Source organism: Dromiciops gliroides, chromosome 5, assembly GCF_019393635.1.
Source record: "Dromiciops gliroides isolate mDroGli1 chromosome 5, mDroGli1.pri, whole genome shotgun sequence".
Classification (NCBI taxonomy): domain Eukaryota; kingdom Metazoa; phylum Chordata; class Mammalia; order Microbiotheria; family Microbiotheriidae; genus Dromiciops; species Dromiciops gliroides.
In genome coordinates, this window is record NC_057865.1 from 192,280,774 (window position 1) to 192,307,986 (window position 27,213).

Below are 27,213 nucleotides of genomic sequence, written 5' to 3' on the forward strand. Positions count from 1 at the left end.
CTCTATCCACTGTACCACCTAGCTGCCCCTGCATGATCTCTTCTTAATGAAGATATGCTGGCTCTTGGGAATCACCATTTCCTTTACTTCATCTTTAATAACCATCTCTTATGATGCATTCTAAAAGTTTCCCAGAAATTTGAGTCAAGCTTCCTGGCTTATGGATTACAAAGTGTTGTCTTTCATTTTATGAAAATTGGGACATTTGACCTCTTCCAATTTTCACATCTATGAAATAGTCCTGACAGTGGTTCAGTCACAATGGCAATTCTTTATACAAGGATTAGTTAATTGAGCAAATGGATGAACTCATAATCTCCTTACTTATCTTGGGTATTAACTCTCTAATAGCTATTTTTGTTTTGTCATTTCCTGTGCAAAGGTCACTATTCCTGACAAAGAAAACAGAAGCAAAATAAAAAATTTAATATCATTTCCTTCACTATTGTTAGTTATTATCAATCCCATTTACAACAGAGATCCTATTCCTTCTTCCTTCCTACTTGGGGTTTTTCCCCCAAATTCCCCTTCTATCATTCTACCGCTCCATTATTAGTCTTACCTGAAACACAATCTCTCACAGGAACTGGGTCACTATACTTCTCTGTCCCCCATTCCCTCTGACATAATTTACTCCTGTCTGATCTTGCCAGTGATCTCCCAAACCCTTTACACAGTCAATTTAACCAATCAATCATTTAAGAGGTTGTTATGTGCCAGACACTGTGCTAGGTGATAGGGGAGAAAAAAAATCACCTTTTCTCAATTCCCCAACTTATAATTGGTCAAAGGACGTGAACCTGAAGTTCTCAAGGGAAAAAATCCAAGATAACAGCCATATGAAAAAATTCTCCAAACCACTATAAAAAATACAAATTAAAACTCTAAGATTCCATCTCACAGCTATCAGATTGGCAAAGATGACAAAAATGGAAAGTGACAAATCTTGGAAGGGATGTGGGCGGACTTGCACACTAATATGCTGCTAGTAGAGATGCAGTGGAAAACAACTGGGAACTATTCCCAGACAGTCACTAAACTATACCCATTTTTTGACCCAACAATACTTCAACTTTAAGGAATACACCTCAAAGATATCAAACAAAAATGGAAAGGACTCAAATATCTAGAGCAGCTTTAGAGATGACAAAGAACTGTTAACTTGGGGGTAGGGGGGGAGACCTATCAGAGTAACAGCTGAACAAATTATGATATATGAATATAATGGAACACTACTACTCCATAAGAGATTATTAGTGGGATAGTTTGAGAAACCTTGGAAGATTTGTTTGAACTGATGAAGGTTAATCCAGTAACACTGGACTCCTTGTTGTCCTTCTCCACAAAGCATACTATCTCCGTACTCTGAGCAGTTCCTCTGTCGCCCAAAACTTAAAATGCTCTCCTTCCTCATCTCTGCCTCTTTGGCTTGCTTCAAGTTTCAACTAAAATTACACTGACAGGAAACCTTTCCATGTTCCTTTTAATCTTAGTGCTTTCTGAAGTCAACCCCAACTTTTTGCTTGCTTGCTATCTATCTATCTATCTATCTATCTATCTGCACAGAGTTGTTTACAGATTATCTCCATTAGACAAAGCCCTCTTCCAGAGCAGACTGTTGTTTTTGGCCTTTTTTTTGTGCCCCTAGTACTCAGCACAGTGACTAGCACAGAGCAGGTGCTGAATAAATAAAAGTTTACAGACTAAACTAGGAGAACAAGTTATATAATAACAACATTATCAAGATAAATAACTGACTTCAGAACTTCCATCAACAAAATGACCAACCACAATTCCAAAGGTCAGATGATGAATCATTATCCACCCTCCTAAGAGATACATTTTTTTTCAATGCAAGTATTGGTTTTGTTTGCCTATGCAAATTTGTTACAAGTGTTCTTTCTTATTCCTTCTGGGGGGGGGGGGAGAGGGAAAGCAGGAGATAGTAGGGAGAAAAATATATTTTTGCTAAATGAAAAAAATTAAATCGTCACTTCTTGGAAGCTTTCCCCTTCAGACCACACATAACACTTTCTATTTTAATTTTCTAATATAATTAGCATGCTATTTATGTAGGTCTCTCTTACTGGATTGTTACGTATAAGAGCAGGAATTGGGCTCTATTTGAACTTTGTAATCCCTCTGTATCATTCCCACCCCAGCCACCAAGTAGCACCAAAAAAATGATAAATATATGTTGTTTTAACAGACAAAAAATTCCAAGTTTAATTTTAAGAGTAAGAGAATCTGGAACAGCAATTTTAATTCCAATGCACAGAGAATGTTCCTAAACAAAGGTTTTACTAGTTAAAATGCATGCTATCAAAATGCTAGTAACTTTGGATATAAATGAGGGTAGAAGAAAACATTAAACCACCTTCATTCTATAATGTACCTGTTCTTTATGATACCACTGTATTGTTCTATTGTTCATTGTATTATTCTAAACACAAATTAAAATGATGTCATTTTAAAAGTAAAATGGCCTTAGCTGAAGTCAATCCCAAAGCAAACAAAAGTTTTAATTCCAAGAGAACAATAATTCCAATGTAGCTAACTCTAATACTGATAGTTTTGATGGCTTCTGGTGACTAATCTCTTTATCCCAAAGGATTTCAAAGAATGAGGAATAAGGAATGAGGAATGACCAGGGAGTTGAGTACCCAGCTGCAAAAATAATTATGACCCTAACCAAGGATCTAATGTTAGACAAGTCATTTAACCTCTCTGGACCATATTATTCTCACTTATGAAATGAGAAATAGGAGCTAAGTGATTTCCAAATAATATTTCTGATGGTAAAATCTTTTTCTCCCTACTTCTATACAAAGTACTCTTAGGAGACAGCAGTGGGAAAAAGTAATGAATTAAAACTTATCTCTTATCTATACAGTTTTCCAGAACCTACTTGGATAAACTTTCTTTCCAAAGCTTATTGTCTGTATTTTCCCAAATACTGACAAAAATTCCAATAGAAAACTATAGACAAGTTGTAAAGAATTAAACTATCAATGAGGGATACTACCTTACTTGCTTGCTCAATGCTTAATATAGTTATAATCTAATAAATGCTCTCTCTTTCTCTAGATCTATGTATCATTCCATAAGAAAAATTAGGGTAAAAAAAAGGAAATTTAATTCCATAATTATAGACTCCTATTGGTTGGGAAAACAAATATGGGAATATTTTCAAAAGGTATGCAAAGTGAGGGGTGAGGATAGAGTTTTAGTAGAATTAGAACTCTAGTTTCTATTGTTGAATAAATTTTAGAAATCAATTTGCCTCTCTAATTTGTTGTATAAGGAAGTTAAAATTATTTAAACTTGTAACAAATACTACTTTAAAATTAAAAAAATACCTTTAAAATAAATACTGTAATTATTGTTCACTCATATGCGACTCTTCATGACCTCCATGTGGGATTTTGTTGGCAAAAACTGGAGTGGTTTGCTATTTCCTTCTCTAGTGGATTAAGGCAAACAGATGTTAAGAGAATTGCCCAGGGTCACAGAACTAGTAAATGTCTGAAGCTACATTTGAATTCAGGTTTTCCTGAGGTTTTTGTTTGTTTAAATGTTTCACTCAAGGGGGCACCTAGGTGGTGCAGTGGATAAAGCACCAGCCCTGGATTCAGGAGAACCTGAGTTCAAATCCGGCCTCAGACACTTGACACTTACTAGCTGTGTGACCCTGGGCAAGTCATTTAACCCTCATTGCCCCACCAAAAAAAAAAATTAAATGTTTCACTCAAAAGGATACACTTGGTGGTAGAGGATTTACTTCAAACTGCCCTTTTCTACAACATCAATTCTATTACATTACATCTTAGCTAGCCAGTAGGCTGTGTACAGCAAATCTAGTTGAAAAATAACTAGATATGAGATCAGAAAATATATGTTCAAACCATTTATCTGCAACTTAGTAGCTAAGAAGCCTTGGGAAAGTTACTAATTCATAGGGTGCATGGTGTAGTGAAAAGGGGATTACAGCTCAAGTAAAAATACACGTATTTCAAAACTGGATTTGCCAGCTGATGCCTACATGACTACTGGGAGGTGATGGGGGAGAGAAATGACTTTACATCTGAGCCTCTTCATCTTAAAAAAAAAAAAATGGAAAAAGAGATATGAGAGGGGATAGACAAGATGATCTCCAAATTCCCTTCTAGCTCCAAAACCTCATGATTCAAAAATATTCATCATTATCTGTACTATGGAGATTGTCACAATATTATAATTAGACATGATATGCTAAAGTGCAGAATTTGTTCTAAAATTATCTAAAAGGTTGGAGAAACCAGAAATACTAGAATCATCTCATTAATATAAGAATCTTTTAATACTGTTCAGTAATAGGAACACAAGAGCCACAGACGGAGAGTTGGAAACATGGATTCCAGTTTTAATTCTAACTAATCAGCTTTGTGACCAGATTCAAGCACACCAAGTTCACAGAACCATAGAATTGGAAGAGATGTGGTGGCTATCTAATCCAATAGATTTCTAAAACCATTCACTGTTCAATAAACCTATGATAGTTATCCAGCTTTGTTTTAATGCTGAAGTTATTAACCTTGGTCCGGTGAATTAAAAAAAATTATAACTTGATTTTTTGCTTTTTTTGGTAATCTTAGCATTTTATTTTATGTATTTAAAAACTTTATATCCAGAGAAGGAGTCCAAGGAATCACCAGAAGGCCTTTTGGGTCCATGACACACATAAAAAAGTTAAGCACTCCTGCTTTAATGCAGAAAGGGAACCCACAACCTCCTGAGGAAACTTATTTCACTTTTATATAGTTTGATTGTAAGGAAGATTTTCCTTGTTCCAAAATTAAGTTTTCACCCACAATTTGCCCCCAGTGCTATTAGTAAAATTCTATGAGACCAGCAAGAAAAGGTCTCACTCCTCTCATCTAGGTGACAACTTTTCAAATACCTGATAGTTAACAATCCCCTCCCCACTCCAAGTATTTTCTTCTCTAAAATAATAATCCCTGGGTTCCTTTAAATTATTCCTTATATGGCAAAATTTCAAAAGCATTCATCATTCTGGTTGTTCTCATATCATCTATTGATGGATCAATGTCGTTCCTAAAATGTAGATCCCAAAACTGAAAAAAATACTACAGATGGGCAATGAATATGGCAGAGTACAGCACCTCCTAACTGCTTGAAATCATGCTGCCCTTAAAACAGACTAAGATTTCATTCGATTCTTATATTCAAACTAATTTTATACTAAAACTAAGTTTATTAAAATTCAATATTTTTCAAATAAACTGCTTTCTATTCAAGCTGTTCATATCTTTGTAATGATTTTCTTTTCAAGTAAAACCGTAGGAGTTTATGTTTAATCCTATTAAATTATATCTTACTCAATTTAGCCCAGTGTTCTGGCCAGTCAATATCTTTTTGAACCTTGAATCTGTCATCTAATGCATTATCTCTCTTACCCAGATTAGGCACCTGCAGCTTTAATGAAAACAGTATGGGACCAAGAGTCACATTAGAAATTTTGTCAAAAAAGAAAATAAGGTTTGTATGCCAAACTATTCTTCTTCTTCTTCTTTTTTTTTTTGGTGAGGCAATTGGGTTTAAGTGACTTGCCCAGGGTCACACAACTAGTAAGTGTTAAGTGTCTGAGGCCACATTTGAACTCGGGTCCTCCTGAATCCAGGGCCATTGCGCTATCCACTGAGCCAGCTAGCTGCCCTTGACAAACTATTCTTAATGAAGCTGGGTTGGCTCATAATTGCTTCTTTTTCTACCTCTCTAATAATATGCTTCCCAAAAATTTCTAATAAAATATGCCCATAACCAAAGTCAAGATTTTAGTTTTCAAAATCTTCCCTTTCGGGGCAGCTAGGTGGCACAGTGGATAGAGCACCAGCCATGAAGTCAGGAGGACCTGAGTTCAAATGCGGCCTCAGACACTTAACACTTACTAGCTGTGTGACCCTGGGCAAGTCACTTAACCCCAATTGCCTCACCAAAAAAAAAAATCTTCCCTTTCTCTTTTAAATCTGATATAATTTTGGAACACTTAACTGTATCAATGCATGATTAATCATGATTCCAAAGGACAAATATGAAGAATGGTACCTCCAAATGGAAAGGAGATGGATGAATGTGCAGAATTAGACATTTATTTTTGGATATGGCCAATATGGGAATTTGTTTTGCTTGACTATACTTATTTGTTATTGCATTTCTTTTTTATTTTTCTTTCTTAGTGGGAGGGAGAAAAATAAATTGTTGATCCAAGCAATGAATAAAAAAGAGAAAACTATTTCTTTTTGAACTTTAAGTCTACTATTCTTGATCAGGATAATGCTCTCTGTTCTAGATCCTCTGGAGACATGTCTGGTCATTCCATCAATACAGTGTCTTATGTCATTTACTTTCTTTACAATGCTGTTGACCTTATAAAAATTCCTTGGAACTTGAACTCCTTTTTGTATGCTTGTAATATTTACCAAAGTACAGTATATCATCTTAACATGCAATGCTATAATTACCCTTCTTTCCCCATCTTCTTTACAGGTTATTAATACTATGTACACCATCTAAATGATACATAATATGGGGAGTTTATCAAAAACTTTTAGTATTAAAGGTTATTAATAATATTTACTTCTGAGGCCAGATTTTCCTTCTTATATTAGGATTTTTAGTTCATCTTGCTTGCTACTATACTTTGTACATTTTCATATATATAAAACCATCTGGGGCTATAGCTTTTTGTTACTGGGTCCCTTCTTGGATTTTGTCTCTCTTATGAACTTCTAGGCTTTTCTATGGTTAAACTTCTCACACGGTCACAACTGTGGTATCTACTTTGGTGGTTATAAGCAGTTTTCTTCTTGTTTCCTTTACTTTTCAGCTTAAAGGTTTTTTAAAAGATTTGTAAGACTCCAGCCCCCCCCCAAATCTTTTAACTTTACAATTTTATTTATTCTGAATTTAATGAACACCTTTCTTCCAGAATAGAAAAGAGAGAATTATTATATATAGAAAAAAGAGGGAAACATCAAATGTCTATCACTTACAGCTTGCTTTTGTAAAAAGCATGTAACAATTTCTCCATTTTATTTTTAAAGCTGACTTTCCTATCTATTTCCCTTCAAATTTCCTTGTTTTTTATCGAGTATTTTATTAGATGCTCTAATGACTTTCTTTTATTTCTTTTTGGGGACAATACTTTTGTTAGGCTCCCTATCCCTTCCAAATCCCCTCCTCATATAAAAAGGGAAAAAATGCAATCCTTGTAAACAAATTAGCATAGCTAAGTAAAACAAATCCAAAGATCTCAGAGAAGTACATTCTTACAAGGTGTCAACAGGTATGGTATATTACTTTAAGCTGTCATACCCAAATCCAAATCTCATTCTCAGGTGCCATCTATGGCTGTTCACTTCCCAAATGTGCCTCTTTTCCTAAAACACCACATGAGCCTGTACCATATTCATTCAGTTTCTTGCCCTGAACTTTGACATCTTTAGGAATGCTTCCTATGTTCTTTTTGGGAGCATCCTTCACAACAATATAGCTCATCAGAAGTGAATAGGAATCATTCTTTTTGACAAGTATTGCAAAGTCTTTTGTCAGTTGAAAACAAAATTCCCAGAACAGTACTCCTCTCTATCATAGTAGTTACCTGGCTGACAAACAGCTGACACAGAACCCTCAGCCAGGAGTCAACACAAGCACTACTCTTGTGCCAACTTTCACCTGATAGCACCTACAGATTTACATGATCACTTTTGGGAGGAAAAGCAGTTGCTGCTTCCTTAGAATATAGTGCCTTTCTTTTTTTGTTAGCCACTATATACATTCTTTCGTACTCCAAATTCCTGATACAGGTCAAGAATCAAATCTACCTTTGCTTAAAAGGGAAGCCTTTTTTGTGTTTAAAAAAAAAAACCCACACACCAAAACCCACAAATTACCTTGTCTTTCATAACCCAGATAGGGATTCTTAACCTGAGGTCTGCAAACTTAAAAAAACATTTTTTTTTGATAACTTTATTTCAATATAATGTTTCCTTTATAATAACTTTTTTTTACTTTATGCATTTAAAAACATTATTCTGAGGAGCCTGGAGGGTTCACAAAACTGCCAAAGAGGTCCATGACACAAAAAAAGGTTAAGCATCCATGACCTTGATGGTGAAGAGATACCGTGACAGTGCTTCAACTCCTCTTATAGGAAAGGAAAGGAAAGCCTGTCTTCTGAACATCACATTCTCGGTGCGGGTCATAACAATCTCCCCCCTTGCACACCAAAAGTGAGATTCTCAAGTGTTTATTTTAGTGGTGTAGCAAAGTGCTAGAAGGCATTATAACAGATTTGGCTCTCTCCATTCCATTAATAGCATTATCTTTAACACTTCTAACAGCTCAACAGCCAACTCAAATTCTTTTCTTTTCTCTCCCTAACCTTCCTAAATATTATTTGGCCAAACAACAATCTTTTCTTCTGCTTCATCACTTCAAGTCCCTCTCCTTCTTATTCAGGTTCTCTTTGGGTCCTTCACTTTCTTCTGCTCTTCCTTCTCCTAAGGTTCTTCTGTTTAGCCTGAAACTGTCTCCTCCTTTAGCTCTTCCCCTTCAATTTCTGCCCAAGTCCTCTCAAATTTCTCCTCCCAAAATTCAGTTTCTGGCCTTCTTCCAAATTTTACTGCCCTACAAATCACCTTCACAATTCATAGTTCTTTATGCAACCGTTTCCCTTCTCCTGTTTCCAAGAAGCTATCTTCTTCAGAGTTTGTGATATGAAAGGGCTGAAATATTTATATAGTAGGTTCCTTTCATGTCTTTAATTTTATAGTTATATATTATAATGAGGGAAAAGTTTTTTTCTTTTATTATGTTGTGTAGGAAATTAAGTTTGCATACATACCTGCAATTCTGTAAGAACAGTTTTATGCCTCTTATTACATTCAATTTTTTCCACGCGCATTTTCAGGTCTGCCAAGGTCTTATCAAACACGGCACACTGCAATGCACTCAGTTTTTCTTCTAATAGCCGCTGTACAACCTAAAGTATATAAAACAATGCTATAACTCAGAAAGTATTTCCATGTACAGGATATTAAGTAATAAGTGTTATTCACCATACTGCTAAAAGTGTGACCATTTGTCACCTAATTCCATAGGCTGAAATGTACTAAGTTGTACCTAGAGAAAAAAATTTTTTTTGTTAGCACCAATGTTCTTCTATTAGTGATTCTATAGGGTTATGAATCTTAAAAATCTAAAACATCATGAGATCAAAGTTGCAGGAACAATACTTGGTAAATGTAAATAGATTGACCTGTATTTTCAATAATGGCTTGGGGGGGGGGGGGGGAGAGTGGCATGTGGGATATTATCCAGGAACATATAATATGAAACAGAAGTATACTACAGTTATGTAGAGCTGATAAAGGGTAAGAGATGAGCATATCAAGTATCACAAATGTTACTCACAAAAATTAAGAGACCAAATGGAAGGTTCTAACACAATGGGTAAACTTTTTCAATGGAGGGATCGGTTGCCAAGTCTTTTTGAAACAAAATTATGACAAACACAATTTACTGAGAACTGACTGAATTCCCATCTAGCTTCCTTCCCAGGCCAATGAATTGCCTGGGGCTGACCCAACATTATATTCCAGCTTCTGATTAATTTGTAAAATCCCCCAAAACTCTCCTCTTCCTGAGATTCCCAAGGTTTCTTCTAGATCTTCAGCTTGTTATGCAAATGAACTTGTCTGGTGAAAAATGTTGGAAACTTACTCTTCCCAAAGATAATCTCTGTAGCTATGTTTTGGTATTCCATATAAATCCTGTCCCTAATTCCTATCTTCGGGTACCCTAGCACCTGCTGTACAGTATCATGAGTTGCAATTCCTCTGCCCCAGTTAAAAAGACCTCAATTTTGCTAAATAGTTTTCATTAACTTCCAGGTTAACAATTACTTAACAATTATTTAGGCTGTCAATGGTGTATGTAATCTTTAACTCAAAGCTTTCCATTAAATCTCTGATCTGTTTGTTGTTGTCTATTATCATACCTTTTGGAGCTTCTGGTTAATGTCTCCTCTTGCTGTAATCTTTACTTGGAGTTCTGCTTCATACTCTTCTCCCAAATATCGACGACGTTTAGACTGCACATTATCCATATCTTCTGATTTGGACCGTTTTCTCCTTGACAACGATTCATCTGGAAGCACAAAATAAAATCAATTCTCAGTTTGATTGTATTGCTTCCTGTAAGGAATTATCTTCATTATTGCTTTATATCAGAAAAATTGTCTCATTCCTCATTACACAGTAAAAATTAACAAAAAATTTCTAAAAATTAATATAATGATAGAAAAGAGACCTAGTTACTGCTTTTATTAGCACACACATACTTTTTCCAGGCCTTTCTTCTTCTCCTTTATGAGCTTCCTTTTCTTCTTCTAATTCTGTATCCTTTTCTTTTGTCTTTGTTTCTACTGTAAAAAAAAAAAGGTAAATTTTACACGTGTAAATTCAACATAATTTATTATGATCCTATGACTATTTTTAAAATCAACATAATTAACAGTTACGGAAAAAAACAGAAGTCTAAAATGAGAAGAGGAAGAATGCCTACTAGAACTATCATAAGAAGGTTGCTGTCAAATTTTCTGTTCATATTAAAGATAAAATATAGGCCTTTCCTTCCTCCCTTTCCTTTTTTCCTTCAAGTCTGGGTCTTGATCTCCCTACCTTGCTCAGGTTAAAAGTGCAAGAGTCATTCAACAGGCTGATCCCACCACTGATTAGTGATTCACCCCTCCTTAGACAATGTGATGGGAGGCCCACTCTAGGAGGTTTACCATTTTAATAATGCTGAATTTACTTGTGAAACCTAATTAGCACAGCTCACTATAGTTCAGATCCCCTAAGCTCAAGTGATTGGCCAGCCTCAACTTTCCTGGTAGCTGAGATTCTAAGTGTTTATTACCAAGATAAGCAGTTTATGAATTGATACCTTTAATTTTAAATATGAAAAAGCCATCATAACAAATAAATGCATATGTTTTAAGTTCAAAATAGTTGGTAAAATTGAGGATTGTAGGAAACTGACAAATTGAAGGTCCTTTTAGAAAAGTGAGTTTTACTGAAAGGGTTCAACCCATGTTTTCATGGCAACAATAAAAAGGAAAACAGAATAATACAAAGAGAAACAGCAAGGAGCAGCTAGGTGTCCCAGTGGATAAAGCACCAGCCCTGGATTCAGGAGGACCTGAGTTCAAATCCGGCCTCAGACTTGACACTTACTAGCTGTGTGACCCTGGGCAAGTCACTTAACCCCAATTGCCTCACCAAAAAAAAAAAAAAGAAGAAGAAGAAAAAGAAAAAAGAAAGAGAAAACCAGCAAGTAATACATTAGAAGTACCTAAGAAAAATAATAAAAACAATGAAAAGTCAATGGCAAAATATGTTAGCTGAAAAGATCTCCCTCAGGCAACACTCACATCTATGTCCCAAGAAGTATTATGTACTACACTATATATGATTCAAAAACTAACAGCAATAACTGTTTACCTCTTCATTTTACAGATGAGGAAACTGAGGACATGAGAAGTTAATTAATCTGCACATGCTCACACTGCTATTTAGTAAAAGACCTACAGCCTATTATCTAATTATCACAGAATCATAGATTGGAGTTGGAAAGGAAGTCATCTCGTACAGCTCTCTTATTTTATATAGATGAGGAACCTGAAAGTCTAGAGGAAGTAGTCAGTGACTCCACAGGTAGGCAGGTAGGCAGACAGGTAGAATTCACACTAAGGTCCTCTAATTCAACATCAAACTGCTTCTTTAGTGGTACACACTATATCACACCATAGTAGAAATAACTTCTGGTTTAGTTCTATTTTTGCCACATAAAACTATAACTTAAGAGTTTGGAAAAATGGCTCAAAAGTTTAAAATTTTTTTTGAAATTGCATCTTTCTACCTAATAGTGTAGGTGATTTTCCTAAAGTACAAAGTCTGAACTTACTCAAAAAATGAGTTTAAGTTTCACTTCCAATACCTAGCAAATTCGCTTAACATTTATTTATTTATTTATTTATTTATTTATTTGCTTGCTTGCTTGCTTGCTTGCTTGCTTACTTACTTACTTTTTTTGGTGAGGCAATTGGGGTTAAGCGACTTGCCCAGGGTCACACAGCTAGTAAGTGTCTGAGGCCGGATTTGAACTCAGGTACTCCTGAATCCAGGGCCAGTGCTCTATCCACTTCGCCATCTAGCTGCCCCCATTTTTTTTATTTATTATTATTTTTTTTTAGTGTCGCTTAACTTTGTAAAGTACCCTTAGGCAAAATAAAGATCAGGTATTAATCCTTACTGATGAGGTTTTTTTTGATCTGCACCAGAATAAGGCATTTACTTATTGGGGATCCCCTGGACTCCCCCCGCCAAGGTATATTTTGTATAAACTTATACAGACTGCTTCATTTTTGTCTTCATATCCACAGCATCTTGCACAGTGCCTAGCATAATAGGCATAAAATAAACCAAGGCAGATATAAAGAGAGACAGAGACAAGGACAGTCAGTCAATAACATTTATTAAGTGCTTTCTATGTACTAAGTTCTAGGGATACAAAGAAGGCAAAAGACGATCCTTGAACTCTAGGAGCTCACAGAGAGAGAAAGAGGGGGGAAAAAAAAAGAAAGAAAGACAGCCCATGACTGAGCTTCAGAGTACTTAATGCTATTAGGGGGAAGGATATGGATAAGGATACAGTAAAGACTGCAAAGGAAAGACCACACAGGCAGGAGGATAATTAAGAATGATCATGGTAATAAAAATCTATAGAAGAGAGTCACTGGGAGAAAAAAGTTTTATGTCACAGAGTAGTTAAGGATGACTGAGAAATGACCAAAGATTTTACAGCTAGGCAGCAGAATGGATAGTGCTTAATTTAGAAGTCAGTAAAACTATAACATCTCAGCCTCTGTTTTGTCATCTTTAAAACTGTATAGAGGGAGTGTTTTGAACTCCTGGGTGGAGCCAAGATGGTAGAGGAAAGGCAGTGAGCTCTTGAACTCATGACATAATCACTCAAAAAAAAAAAACAACATCTAAATAACGCCACAGGAAAATGCCCGGAGCAGCAAAACACACAGAAGAATGCGTTGAAATCATCTTCTTACCAAGAACAGCTTGGAAGGTCAGAGGGAGGGAGCTGCTGTGCTGATACAGGAGTCAAGCCCAACACCACAGTCACCCTGACACAGATCCAGTCCCAGGAAGGCCTCACCAGAGAAGGAGACCTCCAGAGCCTCTGAATCAGCTGCAGTGCCAGTGTTGTCTGGAACTAAGCTCACAGTCTGGAGAGTGGGCTGAGCCCTGGGCAGAAGGGAGACTACAGGGGTCTATGCTGGTGCTGAGGCAGAACTTGGATTTTACACCCGTGCTGAGAACCAGGAGGTAGGCTCGAGTAGCAGTGGCCCAGGTGGGGGAGGGGTACAAGCTTGTCGGAGCTAACAACCATAACACTGGTTGTTACCACAAAGCTGGTTGATTAGCAAGTTAGTCTGGGGTCATTTAAGGACCAGGGAACAGGCCAGGTGAATGAAGAACCTGATTCTCCTTAAATCATACCACCTGGGACTTCTGAAGCTTGGGATAGTGCAGCCTGGAAACAGTGCCCCACTTTAAGGAGCTAAAAGTCTAGTAAAAGAAAGGCAAGATGAGCCAACAGAGAAAGGTGAGGACTATAGAAAATTTATTCAGTAACAAGGAAGACCGAGGGGCACCCTCAGAGGAAGATGTCAACATCAGGGCCCCTATCTCTAAAGCTTCCAAGAAAAATATGAATTGGTCTCAGGCCATAGAGGTGCTCAAAAAGGACTTTGAAGATAAAGTTAGAGAGGTAGAGGAAAAAATAGAAAGAGAAATGAGGGTGATGCAGAAAAGACAAGAGAAAAAAGTCAACAGCTTGAAAAATCAAATTGGCCAAATGGAAAAGGAGGTACAAAAGCTCTCTGATGAAAATAATTGCCTAAGAATCAGGATTGAACAAATGGAAACCAGTGACTTTATGAGAAACCAAGACACAATAGAGCAAATCCAAATGAATAAAAAAACAGAGGGCAATGTGAAATATCTTCTGGGAGAAACTGCTGACCTGGAAAATAGGTCCAGGAGAGATCATTTGAAACTTATTGGTCTACCTGAAAACCATGATCAAGGAAAGTGCTTAGAAATCATCTTCCAAGATATTCTCAGGGAAAATTGCCCTGAAATTCTAGAAGCAGAAGCTAAAATAGAAATTGAAAGAATCTACCAATCACCTCCAGAAAGAGATCCCAAAAGGAAAACTCCTAGGAATATTATAGCCAAATTCCAGAGCTCTCAGGTCAAGGAGAAAATATTGCAAGCTGCCAAAAATAAAGAATTCAAATACTGTGGAACCCCAGTCAGGATAGCACAAGATCTAGCAGCTTCTACATTAAAGGATGGGAGGGCATGGAATATGATATTTCAGAGGGCAAAGGAAATGGGATTACAACCAAGAATCACCTACCCAGCAAAACTCAGCATAATCTTTCAGCAGAAAAAATGGGACTTAAATCAAAAAGAAGACTTTCAGATATTTGTATGAAAAGACCTGAACTGAATGGCAAAGTTGACTTTCAAATACAAGACCCTAGAGAACCATAAAAAATTGGAGCTGGGGGACGTACCTGGGGTCATACAGTGGGTGACTGTCTTATGTCTGAGGCCAGGTTTTAGCTGGGATCCCCCTGGGTCCAGGGGTGATGCTTTGTCCACTGTGTCACTTAGCTAGGTGATAACATCTTTAGGGTTAAATTGAGGGGTGAAGGGAATTCACTGGGGAAGGGGGAAAGGCAGAGGTGAAATCCTACATGAAAGAAACAGGAAAAGGCTTATGGAGTAGGGGAAGAGACGGGAGAGGAGCAGGGCAGTAAATGAATTTTACACTCATCAGAAAAGGCTCAAAGATCTTAAACTCATCAGAACTGCCTCAAGGAGGGACTAACAGACACACCCAACTGGGTGGAGTAATCTCTCTAACCCTGCAGGAAAATAGAAGGGGAAGGGGATAAAGAAAGAGGGGCAGGGGCAGCTAGGTGGGGCAGTGGATAGAACACTGGCCCTGGAGTCAGGAGTACCTGAGTTCCAAAAGGCTTCAGACACTTGACACTTACTACCTGTGTGACCCTGGGCAAGTCACTTAACCCCAATTGTGTCATTATAGAAAAAAAAAAAGAAAATGAATGTTGAAAACTACCCTTACATGTAACTGGAAAATAAATGCTTGTTGCTGAAAAAAATTTTTTTTTTAAACTAAAAAAATAAAATAAAATGGTATATAGTAAGAGCACCTACTTCACAAGATTGTGAAGGATCAAATGAGGTAATTCATGTAAAATGCCTTAAAATGCCTATTTATTCTTTAGCCAAAAACAAACAAAAAACAACTGTCACTTTGCAGAAAACACTTTCAGAAGAGTAGTGAAAGTGGATACTGTTGGGCTATAAGAAAAGATAAGCAGGATGATTTCAGAAAGCCCTAGAAAGACTTGTATAAACTGATATATAGTGAACTGAGCAGAACCAGGAGAATGTTGTGCACAGTGGCAGTAATACTGTTTGATGAAGAACTGTGAATGACTTAACTATTCTTAGAAATGCAATGATCCAAGACAATCCCAAAGGACTAATGATGAAGCATACTATCCACCTCCAAAGAAATAACTTATATTGATTGAGCACAACCCGAAGCATGCTATTTTTCACTTTCAATTTTTATTAGTTTTCTTGTATAAAATGACTAATATGGCAATGTTTTACATAAGTGCACATGTATAACCTATATCTAATTGCTTACTGCCTCAGGGAGCGGGGAGGGGAGGGAAAGAGGGATAAAATTTGGAACTCAAAAATATAAACAAAAATGTTTTTTATTTAATAAAAAAAAAGAAGAGGAAGAGAAATAAATGGAGGGAAGAGGTAAGAAATCTTTGGCAGGGATACTAGTTACTGCTATCTAAGTCTTCTCTTTTCAAATGTGAGAAAAACAGACTGCAGTTCCTATTGCAGTTCTTTGCAGTGCAAATACAACTGTTACTTCAAAGTAAGGCAGAGCAATTCTTTTAGAAATTTCTCTATCTAAAAAGGATATAAGAATATAGTAAAGACTTTTTTTTTTTTTTTTTAGTGAGGCAATTGGGGTTAAGTGACTTGCCCAGGGTCACACAGCTAGTAAGTGTTAAGTGTCTGAGGCTGGATTTGAACTCAGGTATTCCTGACTCGAGGGCCGGTGCTCTATCCACTGTGCCACCTAGCTGCCCCAAGAATATAGTAGTTTTAAAATAATCAATGCCCATTCTCAAATACATTTTAAAAAATATATAATACTGAAAAGGTTTTTACAGAAAAGGAAACTGCATGGCTTGCGAAATTCAAAGCTATTTCACTGTGCTGACATCTCTGAAGTATCTAACCCTAAGGTCTTCTCTCTCTCTCTTTGATCCTGTAAGTCTATTCCATTTCCTCCTAACACTAATCCAACTTTATTTTTTTTTTGGCTCTTTCCCAAATTTGTGTATTTGTATTTCTCAAGGTTCTGCCCTCAGGTCTCTAATTTGCTCTTCTCCTGCTCCTGTGTCATCCATGAAAATGATTTTAAATATCAGCTCCCAGTGGATGGCACCCAATATCTCAATTTAAGTAGTGACCTCGAGTTCCCATCAGTATTTAAGACATTTTACAACTTACAAATTAAGCCTTGAAGAAGCCATTGAAAATTAACTGAAATCCAAATAGTATATGAAATATTATCCAATCTATATGTAATGAAGAAAATAACAAAAACCCCAAACTCTCTTACCTGGAGAACTTGATTCATTTGGTGAGACAACTTCAACCTCTTTTTCACCAGAAGCTTCCTCTTCATCAGAGAGTACCAAGAAAGCTTCTTTAGGCAAATTTTCACTACTCTCTTGTTTGGATGGTGAACCTAGAGAATTTTCCAATTTTTCTCCCAAATCTGGGTTTGTCTCTTCAAGTGGAATGAGAGAAGTTTTAGAAAAGCTAAGTTCATCTTCAGCGGGAGCCAGCTTTTCCAAAATGGGAATAATTTCATCTGTCTCCATAGAGTCTGTGCTGTCTAAAATTTTCTCATTTTTATCATCTAGAATATTTTCATCAGTGGTTTCTGGAAGACCTGGAGATTTGTCATCCTCACTCTTTGCATCTTTGCCTATTTCCATACTGCTAGATATAGCTTCTTCTTCAAAAGCTGACTCTGTAACAGGATTTTCATCCATATTCTTTTCATCTGCAGTAGGAAGGTCAGAACTAATAGGTACATTATTTGTTTCCAGCTTTTCTTCCTCAGCTTCAATAGGATCACTAACTACAGTTTTGTCTTTAAGTGGGCTCTCTTTTTCTCTTTGGTCCAAATTGTTATCGTCTGTGCTATTTTTTTCAAGGATATCATCATCATCTTTATTGCTATTAGGAACTATTTTATCAGTTTCAGAGACAGTGTCTTTTTCTGCTTCATAAATTATGTTTTTAGGAGATGCTATTTCACATTTTGGACTTGAATCTTCATCCTCTTCTCTTCTATCAGTATTTAAGAAATTAGGGGAGGTTTCCTTCAATTCAGATTTCCTTTCTTCAAGATCCAAACAAACATCATCTATGCCATTCACCTCCTTACCATCTATACAGTTAGTATTATCTAATGGTGAATTTAGGTCAGAGTCCCCATTTTCATGTTTGCCATTTAACAGTTTGACATCTGTTTTCAGTAGCTCTTCTTTGACTTTGTAAACCACCTCAAGTTGTTGACGATCACTCACTCTCATTGTTTTTCGGGCTTTGAAGACTTTTTTCTGAGGTTCTTCTGTACTTTCCATTTTGAGTCTTAAAAAAAAAAAGAATAACTATGAATATTTAATAAATGATACAACATTTTCATATACTACAATAAAACGTTTTTAATAAATTATATACTGGAAATACAAAGTGATCACTGGTCTCAGTCAGGAAACTTACAGAAACGTCTAGTATGAAAAATACTTCAATGCTTGCTACAAGCCCCTGTCATTCTTTGTGAGTTTTTCTTAAATACCATTCTCACTATATACTATGCTACACTAACATTTAAAAAGGAGAACACTTCGGCTAATTACAGAAATAGAGAAATAAGGTGCCTGTCAATAGGCAAGTACCTTCCCTTTTAAAATAACTGCTTTTAGATGTGTGATCCTGGGCAAGTCACTTAACCCTCATTGCTTTTGTATCACTTTCTCACTGTCTTTGCTAGTTTTGCCTCTAGGTAGTAATATTAACTTCTAATACCTGCCATTTATTTAACACTTGAAGGTTTGTAAGCACATTATCTTATTTGCAATTCATAGAAAAAACTGTGAAAAATGCATTATTGGTATTATTACTCCAATTTTACATACTAAGACATTAAGGTTAGGATTAGATGGTTTGTCCAAAGTCAGAGGCAGTGACAAAAACAGGATTTGAACACAGGTCACTTCTGACTTCAAGTCGAGTGCTACCTTTAGTTAGTTAAAAAGATTTTCAAGACAAATCTTCCACATTCTACATGATCTTTTTAAATAAAAAACTAGTACAGCTAATATTTACATTATAAAAATTAAAATTTTCCGTTAGTTTCCAAGTAAATCAGACAAAAAAGGTAGTTAATACTTTATTGACATTTGCCCTTACCAGTATTTTCTTCTAAATCCAATTTTGAAAATAAAGTGAAAATTTTTCCTGCACAATTAACTGCTTACTTTTACATCCTCCTCCCGAGCTCCCAATCTTATTTTGTAGACTAATCTTACAATAAAACTGCCAGGAAAATAAAAGTATTTTTTTGCAGTAGATAATGCTTTATTTTAGCAATAATAGGCAAATGATTAAAGTGGTTCTTTATTAATGTGTTTCCAAATAGTTTTTCAATAAAGTACTTTTAGAAGAACAGGCATTTTCTATCTTTATTACAATTAAATGGTATATTTACCCTAAGATTTATAAAACTTAGGAAATGATCCCTAATTCTGAAGTGTGTAAATTATCACAGAAAAACACCTATATACATGCCAAAATATTTATAGCATCACTTTTTGTGATGCTAGCAAAGAATTGGTAACAAAACAGATGCCCAGTGATTGAAGAATAGCTAAATAAATGGTGGTACATGAATAAAATAGAATATTACTATGCTATAAGAAATGATGTGTGTGAAGCAAGGAAGGATCTGACCACATGAAGTAGTCATCAGAGTCAAGAAAACAATATACACAATAATTACAACATAAATGAACAACAATACACACAACCCCCACCCCACCCCCCAAAAAAGATGTAACAAAATTATAAAGATCAAGCATGCCTAGAATGAAGAGACCTTAGAGGAGGTGGGAGGGGCACAGGTATTACATGTTGCACATGTTTTGGACTTTTGTCAATGTATTTGATCAGTTGTGCCATTTTCTTTCCTCTTTAAGACAGTATTTTTGGGGGGGCAGGGGGCAGCTGGGTAGCGCAGTAGATAGAGCACCAGCCCTGGAATCAGGAGGACCTGAGTTCAAATCTGGCCTCAAACACTTGACACTTACTAGCTGTGTGACCCTGGGCAAGTCACTTTACCCTCACTGCCCTGCCAAAAAGAAAGAAAACAGTATTTGTTATATGGGAAGGCTCTCTGGGAAGGGAAGTGAAAGAAATTCTGGGGATAACTATGATGATAGAATCATAAGACAGCAATAAAAAAGTATTAAAAATACTGCAGGAAAAGTAAGAGAAGTTATAGAACTATCCTTGTGATTCTTGTGATAAATTTACATACAGAAATGATACAAAAGCAGTTAAGTGGCAGTCAGGTGAACCTGAAGTCAGAAAGAACTGAGTTCAACTCTAGCAGCCTCGGGCACTTATTTAGCTGGGCAAGTCACTCACTAGACCTCTGTATGCTTTAAGTTTACTCAACTGTAAAACTTGAGATAATAATAGCATCTACCTCCCAGGGTTATTGTGAAGATACTCAGCACAGTGCTTTACTGTGAGAGAGTAGGCATTTAATAAATGTTTGTTCACTTGCCCTTTCCTTTGTGAATTGCCTTGTAGCTAATAGGTGTTTAAAATGGTATTCAGACTATTTAATTAAAATTCAAATAAGAGCAAAAAATTAATGTCAACCAGGAAAAAGAGCTCCAGTACTAAGCAGAAGAACCAGGTTCTGAATACAGGTACTCTGACTCCTAATTCTTTAGTGCTTTAGTGCTTTTAGGAAATTTGTGGAAGAATGGGAAAGAATTAATATTAGATCAAAGCTTCTTAAACTGTGGGTTGCGACCCCACATGGGGTTGTGTAACTGAATGTGGAGGTTGTGAAAAATATGGCAGTAAATGTTTGACTTGTATACCTCCTTTATATACCTATATACCCAAGGTCACATAAAAAATTCTTGGGTGAAAAGGGGTTGTAAGTGGAAAAAAATTTTAAAGCCCTATATTAGATGACAAAATCAGGACCTAAAAACAGGCCAAATATGTCTAAATTTAGTAGAAATAAATGAAAAAATTTGAACAAATACTTTTTAAACTCGGTACAAATAGGAGATTGAGAAGCAGTAGCTAAAAAGTCATTCATTTGAGAAATAAAAACCTGAGAAAGGGACGTAAATCAGTACCGTCATTTCTGTTATAACTCAAAATATGCCTTCTTAAGGATATCTGCACTACTAATATGACAGAAAAGGAAAACAATAAATGTCAAAGAGTATATAGGAAAATTGGGACACTAATGCACCATTTGTGGAGTTCTGAACTGATATAACCATTCTGGAAAGCAATTTGGAACTAGGCCCAAAGGGCTTTCAAAGTGCTATGATCCAGCAATACCACTACTAGATCTATATCCCAAAGAAATCAAAAAAGATGGGGAAAGACCTATTTGTAAAAAATTATTTATAGTAGCTCTTTTTGTAGTGGTAAAGAATTGGAAATTATAGGGGTGCCTATCATTTTGGGGATGGCTGAACAAGTTGTGGTATGTGACTGTAATGGAATATTAATGTGATATAAGAAATAATTAGTAAGCTGATTTCAGAAACCTGGAAGGGCTTATATGAACTGATGCAAAATGAAGTGAGCAGAACCAAAACACTCTACACAGTAACAAGCAATACTATACAACGAACAACTGTGAATGACTTAGCAATATAATCATCAAGACAATTCCAAAGGACTCAAGATGAAAAATGTTATCCACTTCCACAGAAAGAAGTGAGACTCTGAATGCAGATCGAAGTACTAAGTACTTTCTGTACTTTTTTTCCTATTTTTCTACCTTTGTGTCTGTCTTCTTTCACAGCATGACTAATAAGGTAATTTGTTTTGCATGACTGAATACGTATAACATATCAAATTGCTTACTGTGGGGAGGAAGGGGGGAGAGAAAATTTGGAACTCATTTTTTTTTAAAAAGAATGTTAAAAATTATATTTACATGTAACCAGGGTAAAGTAAAATATTATTTAATTTTTTTTAAAAGACATTTATCCAAAAGATAATGATAAACATGCTTCAACAGCCTGGGAACTTGCCCACTTTAATGGAAAACCTATAGGCTATAATGAAACCTAGACTCAGGAAATAGACTGTTCATCAAAGATATGTTTAGTATCTAATGTATAAATGTTTCATGATGAATAATTAAAGAATGTTTCAAAATATTATGAACTCAAATCCCAAATCTTGTAAAACAAATGACTGAAGCAAAAGGGGAATATGTTACATATTAAGACTTTGGGGGGGGGGGGCGGCAGAGCAGTGAGGGTTAGGTGACTTGTCCAGGCTCACACAGCTAGTAAGTATCAAGTGGCTAAGGCTGGATTTGAACTCAGATCCTCCTGAATCTAGGGCCAGTGCTTTATCCACTGTGCCACCTAGCTGCCCAAGACTTTTTTAAAAGATGTAAAAAGCTGATTATTGTGCAGGTCAATAAATTTAATTTTTTTTAAACCACTGCACTATGTAAACTGTGCAATAAAAACCACAGGGCACATGGGGATTATGGGAACAACACTTATAACCATAGATGCTTCTTTTCTTTTCATGGGTTGTTTGTTTCTGATGGTCAGCAATGTGGATTCCTTTATTCTGCTTGGTTGCTGGGGAGGTATCAAATGCTCTCTTCATTTCTTTTAAAATGCTTTATTATTTCAAACTTCTCCCCAATACTTACAGCTTTCCTTTGCATGCACTGATTGATGTTTTTGAGCCAGGATGCTTAGACATATTTAAGATGTTGAATAACTTTTTTAATAGAAAAATTCACAAACACAAATAGAAAAAATGCAACCCTGTAAGATCCTTTCTTTATGTGGTGAACTGAGGTAGCAGGTAAATGTCTGAGGTATGTGCATGTGTGTTCTACATATTCTTGTATATCTTAGTTCAGTTAGGTACAGTTTTATGTATTCATCTGATGTTTCTCATAAACAATGGAATATAAAAAATGTGAAGTTCAAATTATGCTGAAATCATTTCCTAATATATCAATCATGTTAGAAAAAATTCATGTTTTCAAAATAAGAATTGTAGAAAAATAACCTTCAGTATTCCATGGAAACAAAAAAAAAAAAAAGAATTTAATCTCTGGCCGAATTCAATTAAATAATTTTAGGATCCATAACAAGGGATGTATACACTATAAATATTCTTCCCAAGACAACATCTGGAATATTAGATACAATTCTGAACCCCACATTTTAAGAACAATGACAACGAGAGGGACGAGAGGAACGAGAGGGTCTTGAAACAAGAAACTTGCCTCTGCAATCAGGGCATAGGATGACTGTTGTCCAAACATTCTTTTACATTAAGGGAACTGGGGGGGGGGGGAAGGAGAGAGAGAGAGAGAGAGAGAGAGAGAGAGAGAGAGAGAGAGACTGGACCTTCTTCCCCTGCCCCAGAAGCTTTGCTAGCTTCAAGGAATGATTAGGAGAATTTCACATAGCTACTAGGAGAGAAGCTATTAAATACTGGCTCCAGAAAAAAAGACTTAAGTAAGTAGTGGTGGTGGTTGGTCACTGAGAGGGTAATGAAGCAGCTTTGTGCTAAGATGACATGAAAAATAAGGAGAGATGACAGCTTTACAAGATGTGCATCCTATATGTGCAGAGACTTATGAGAATGGCCAAACAGACAGCTATTACTTACTCACTTCTGGTAATTTGTCTAAAGACAAATGAGAGCACTTGAAGGAACTTCTACAGTTGTCATTATACCTGGGCATGAATCTGATTACTTTAAGAGTGTGGGTGGCATTTTTCATCATTACTGTTGATTATAGGTAGGGGCTTCAGAAAGAAAAAAAAAAGGTTGTGAGTGAACTGCTAGTTAAGAAGGTAGCATCTGAGAAGGGCATGTGGATTTCTGTAACAGTTTAAATTTGCCTGAAAACCTGCAATCTCACCAAAAGAACTTTAAGCAGAAAACTGCCCACATACCATATGCCAGCTACCAAGCCCTATACCACAATAAGCAAATGAGGGGGATGGACTCAAAGGCCTTGAAGACCTCTTCCAGATCTAAAATATATGATCCTAAAATAGTATCTATCAACTAATTGCAGGCACTTAATGTCTTCCTGATGATTGACAAATATCAAAGAAGATGGGGATTAATGAAATCTTAAGCCCTCAGATGTCTACAGAGAGTTGTGAAAATTCTGAAAGATATGCAAGATATAATATAAGAGAAGCCACAAATGTAGCCAAAGTAGGTCAAGATTACATATTCCTGGGAGGAGAAAAGGCCATCCTAGTTTAGGACTTGTGCCCCAAGATCACAGGATGATGTTCATACAAATACTAAAGCACTTGCGAAAACATCTGTTACTTGTCTCAATTATAACCTTTGGTGTTTATCATTGTTTTACATAATGTTTGTTGAAGAAAAATCTACTATGGGCTTTTATTAAAATAAATACTACCTTAATTTACAGCTCAAGCTATGAAATTTCACTGAAAAACTGTCAGATTTGGTATTCAGTTTGCAGAACTGGTGTTTTTTTTTTTCATTCCCTTTAAATTTTCTTTTATTACAAGGGATGGTAGGAGAAAGTGGAAGAATATGTTCAGGAAAAAAGGTGATATAAAAAAAAATAAATTAAAATTCAGAAATAAAATACATGTATAATTATATATAGCCAGATATGAAGAAAAAAAAAGATGGGTGGAGGTTCAGGGCAACAAACTGTCAATAACTTGGAACATGAAGTTATGAAAGAATAAAATGTTTTAGTAGAACATGGAAATCTCAAAATTTAAAGAGGAAAAATCTCATAAGCCTCATTCTAGTATTTGGAGTGTACAAGGTAAAGAGGGATGATGTCACAGGGGCAAATGCACTATAAATTCATAGTAAATGCGGGACAGGCATAAAAAGGTAAGTAAATATCCAAAATACTCTAAGATTGAACACTTTATCTTAGACTCAAGAGAATAACTAACAGATAAGGACTTTCTAAATGTTTACAAAATAGAAAACACAAAAAAGTGGTGTTTGTGGGTTAATCTTAAAATAAAGACATGATGCTTTAAACAATGTAAAAAGCTCATAGTTTTAAAAAACATAGTAACCATTTAAATTCATTCCCTATTATGAACAAATTAGCTATCTGGCACAACTTTTGTTACTTCACCTAGAAGACAACACCAAATAAAAGTGATAGTCTAAGTAAGCTGATAGCCTAACTTTTACAAAATTCTGCATTTATAAACTATTCAAATTAAAATATTCAAATGAATACATGTACTATATTATACCCAGTTGTCCGATTGGAATATACTAGGCATTTTATAATAAAATTCAGCAGAATTGATGAAGTTGTGCCTCCATTCAAGTATCCTCTAGTAGCAGAGTCTCTTTTAAGTAGAGCATTTTTTAAAAGAAGCGCAATATTCTTATATGTTACAAAATAGTATGGGCAGGAATCCCAAGCTGTCAGTTGGTTTGCTTCTCTTTTTACAGTAGAAGTTTCCCAGAACAGCTTTGAAAACAACATTTTGGATTTGTTGTACAAATTTCCTCCCTTGCAGAGAAGATACTACAGGAGGTGCAAATTCATGGATGCAAATGCAATTCTATTTTTCTGTTCTGCTCTCTGTATAGAAATGTTCATTTTATTTGGTGCTAAGTACAGAATTTTTAAAAAATTATCTAATAATTTTTTAAAAAGTAAGTTGTAGATGGGGACCAAAACAAAAGAACACAAGATAAATGGAGATAGATAAAGCCTAACAATCATAATTTTAAATGTGAATGGATTGGGGCAGCTAGGTGGTGCAGTAGATAGAGCTCCAGCCCTGGAGTCAGGAGGACCTGAGTTCAAATCCAGCCTCAGACACTTAACACTTACTAGCTGTGTGACCCTGGGCAAGTCACTTAACCCCAATTGCCTCACTAAAAAAAACAAAACAAAACAAAAAAACTGTGAATGGATTAAACAATTACAAAATGATTAAGAAAAAACCTAACAAAATGTGATAAACCAGAATACATCTAAAAAGTAAATGGATAAAGCACTGGCCCTGGATCCAGGAGGACCTGAATTCAAAGCCAGCCTCAGACACTTGACACTTACTAGCTGTGTGACCCTGGGCAAGTCACTTAACCCTCATTGCCCCGCCAAAAAAAAAAAAAAAAAAAAGTAAAGACATGTATAGAATGAAAATAAGTGTCAAGAATAAAATACATAAACCAGATGAATCCAAAGAAGGAGGTACTGCAATCATGGTAAGACAAGCAAAAATAAAAATTCACAGCATCAAAAAATAAAACTTTTCTTTTTCTTTCTTTATATGCTGAATGTGGTAGGATTCTTTGAGCTTATCCCTTGCACTTTCCATTAAGGGGCATGGGGGGGGGGGGGTAGAGGGATAATTTTCCCTTGCATCCAAACTACTATGACAACTATTTGTATTTGTTTAAGTAAGGTGGGGAGGGGGGAAGAGAGAGAGAGTAGAGGAAGGGGAAAAAGAGAGATATCTTATACTTAAAAGATTCATAGACAATGAATCAATATCAAATTTTTTAAGCCTCAATTGATATGCACATCTAAATACATAAGATAGTTACCTATATTACAAAAAGACATAATAATAATTATAGGAGTCTTTAATGTTCTTTTCTCCTACCTAGACAAATCTAATAGAAAGCTAAATAAAAAGGAAAATACATAACTGAACACACGTAGAGAATTTAGAGTTGGAGAAGCAAGGAGATCCTCTGGATGTTAGCATTCAAGACTGCAAATATTTTTCAATATATATTGGTTCCTTTACATAAATAAACCATGTGCCAGGGCACAAAGAAATAGTATGTAACTTTAAAAACAGAAATAATAAGTACATCACTTACTGATGTTAATGAAATTAAAATAAAAGAGATACAGTCCTACATGGGATTTAAGAATTATTTACTACAATGAATAAGTCAAAGAACATAGGAGAGGAAAAATAACTAAAAAAGAATGATAACAATGAGAAAAACTGCAAAACAACTGAGTTGCAGATAAAGCAGTACTCAGGGGGAAAAATTTATTTCTGAGAACATGCATAACACAACAAGAATATTTTTTAACTTCTTAGAAAATCAAATAGTACCCAAAAAAGAGGACATCTTGAAAATTAGAGGAGAGAGATAAATTGGAAAAGAAAAACGCTGTAAGTGATCATAAAATTTAGAAGCTAGTTCTCTATAAAAATAAACAAAATTAGTAAGCCTTTAGCTAAACCTGATGAATTAAGGTGGAGGAAAATCAAATTACTAACAGAACATACTATGCACAATTATATTTAACCAGCAAGATTGAAAACTTTAAAGAAATGAAAGATTAGCTATAAAAATACCTAAATTAACAGACCATCAATCCAATTTCAAAAAATGAAATTAAACTCATTTATAAAAGAACCACCAAAGAGGGGGGAAATCATAAGGAGTCTGAACAGTTTTGGAACTTTCTAATTTCCCTTTTTTGGCACCACCATCCTTAAGTAACTAGGTTCCTCACTTCGCTGTCCCTATGTATGCCTCCTCACCCAATCAACCTTTGCTCTTGGCTCCCTTCCTATCATCAAGTTTTACATATTCTATTTTCACATCATCT

General features: G+C 35.6%; 1 protein-coding gene across 4 annotated transcripts in view; it reads right to left on the reverse strand.

Annotated features, from left to right (window-relative positions):
- LOC122728221 (activating transcription factor 7 interacting protein) overlaps positions 1-27,213 on the reverse strand; it is a 140,247-nt gene that overhangs the window by 41,412 nt on the left and 71,622 nt on the right. For all 4 annotated transcript variants that reach the window (XM_043966544.1, XM_043966546.1, XM_043966545.1 and 1 more), the window contains exons 2-5: positions 16,894-17,936; positions 10,403-10,486; positions 10,061-10,209; positions 8,906-9,043 (exon numbers count right to left, since the gene is read on the reverse strand). In XM_043966544.1, the coding sequence (XP_043822479.1) occupies positions 8,906-9,043; positions 10,061-10,209; positions 10,403-10,486; positions 16,894-17,929 (1,407 nt within the window). In that variant the 5' untranslated portion in view covers positions 17,930-17,936. The remainder of the gene's footprint in view (positions 1-8,905; positions 9,044-10,060; positions 10,210-10,402; positions 10,487-16,893; positions 17,937-27,213) is intronic.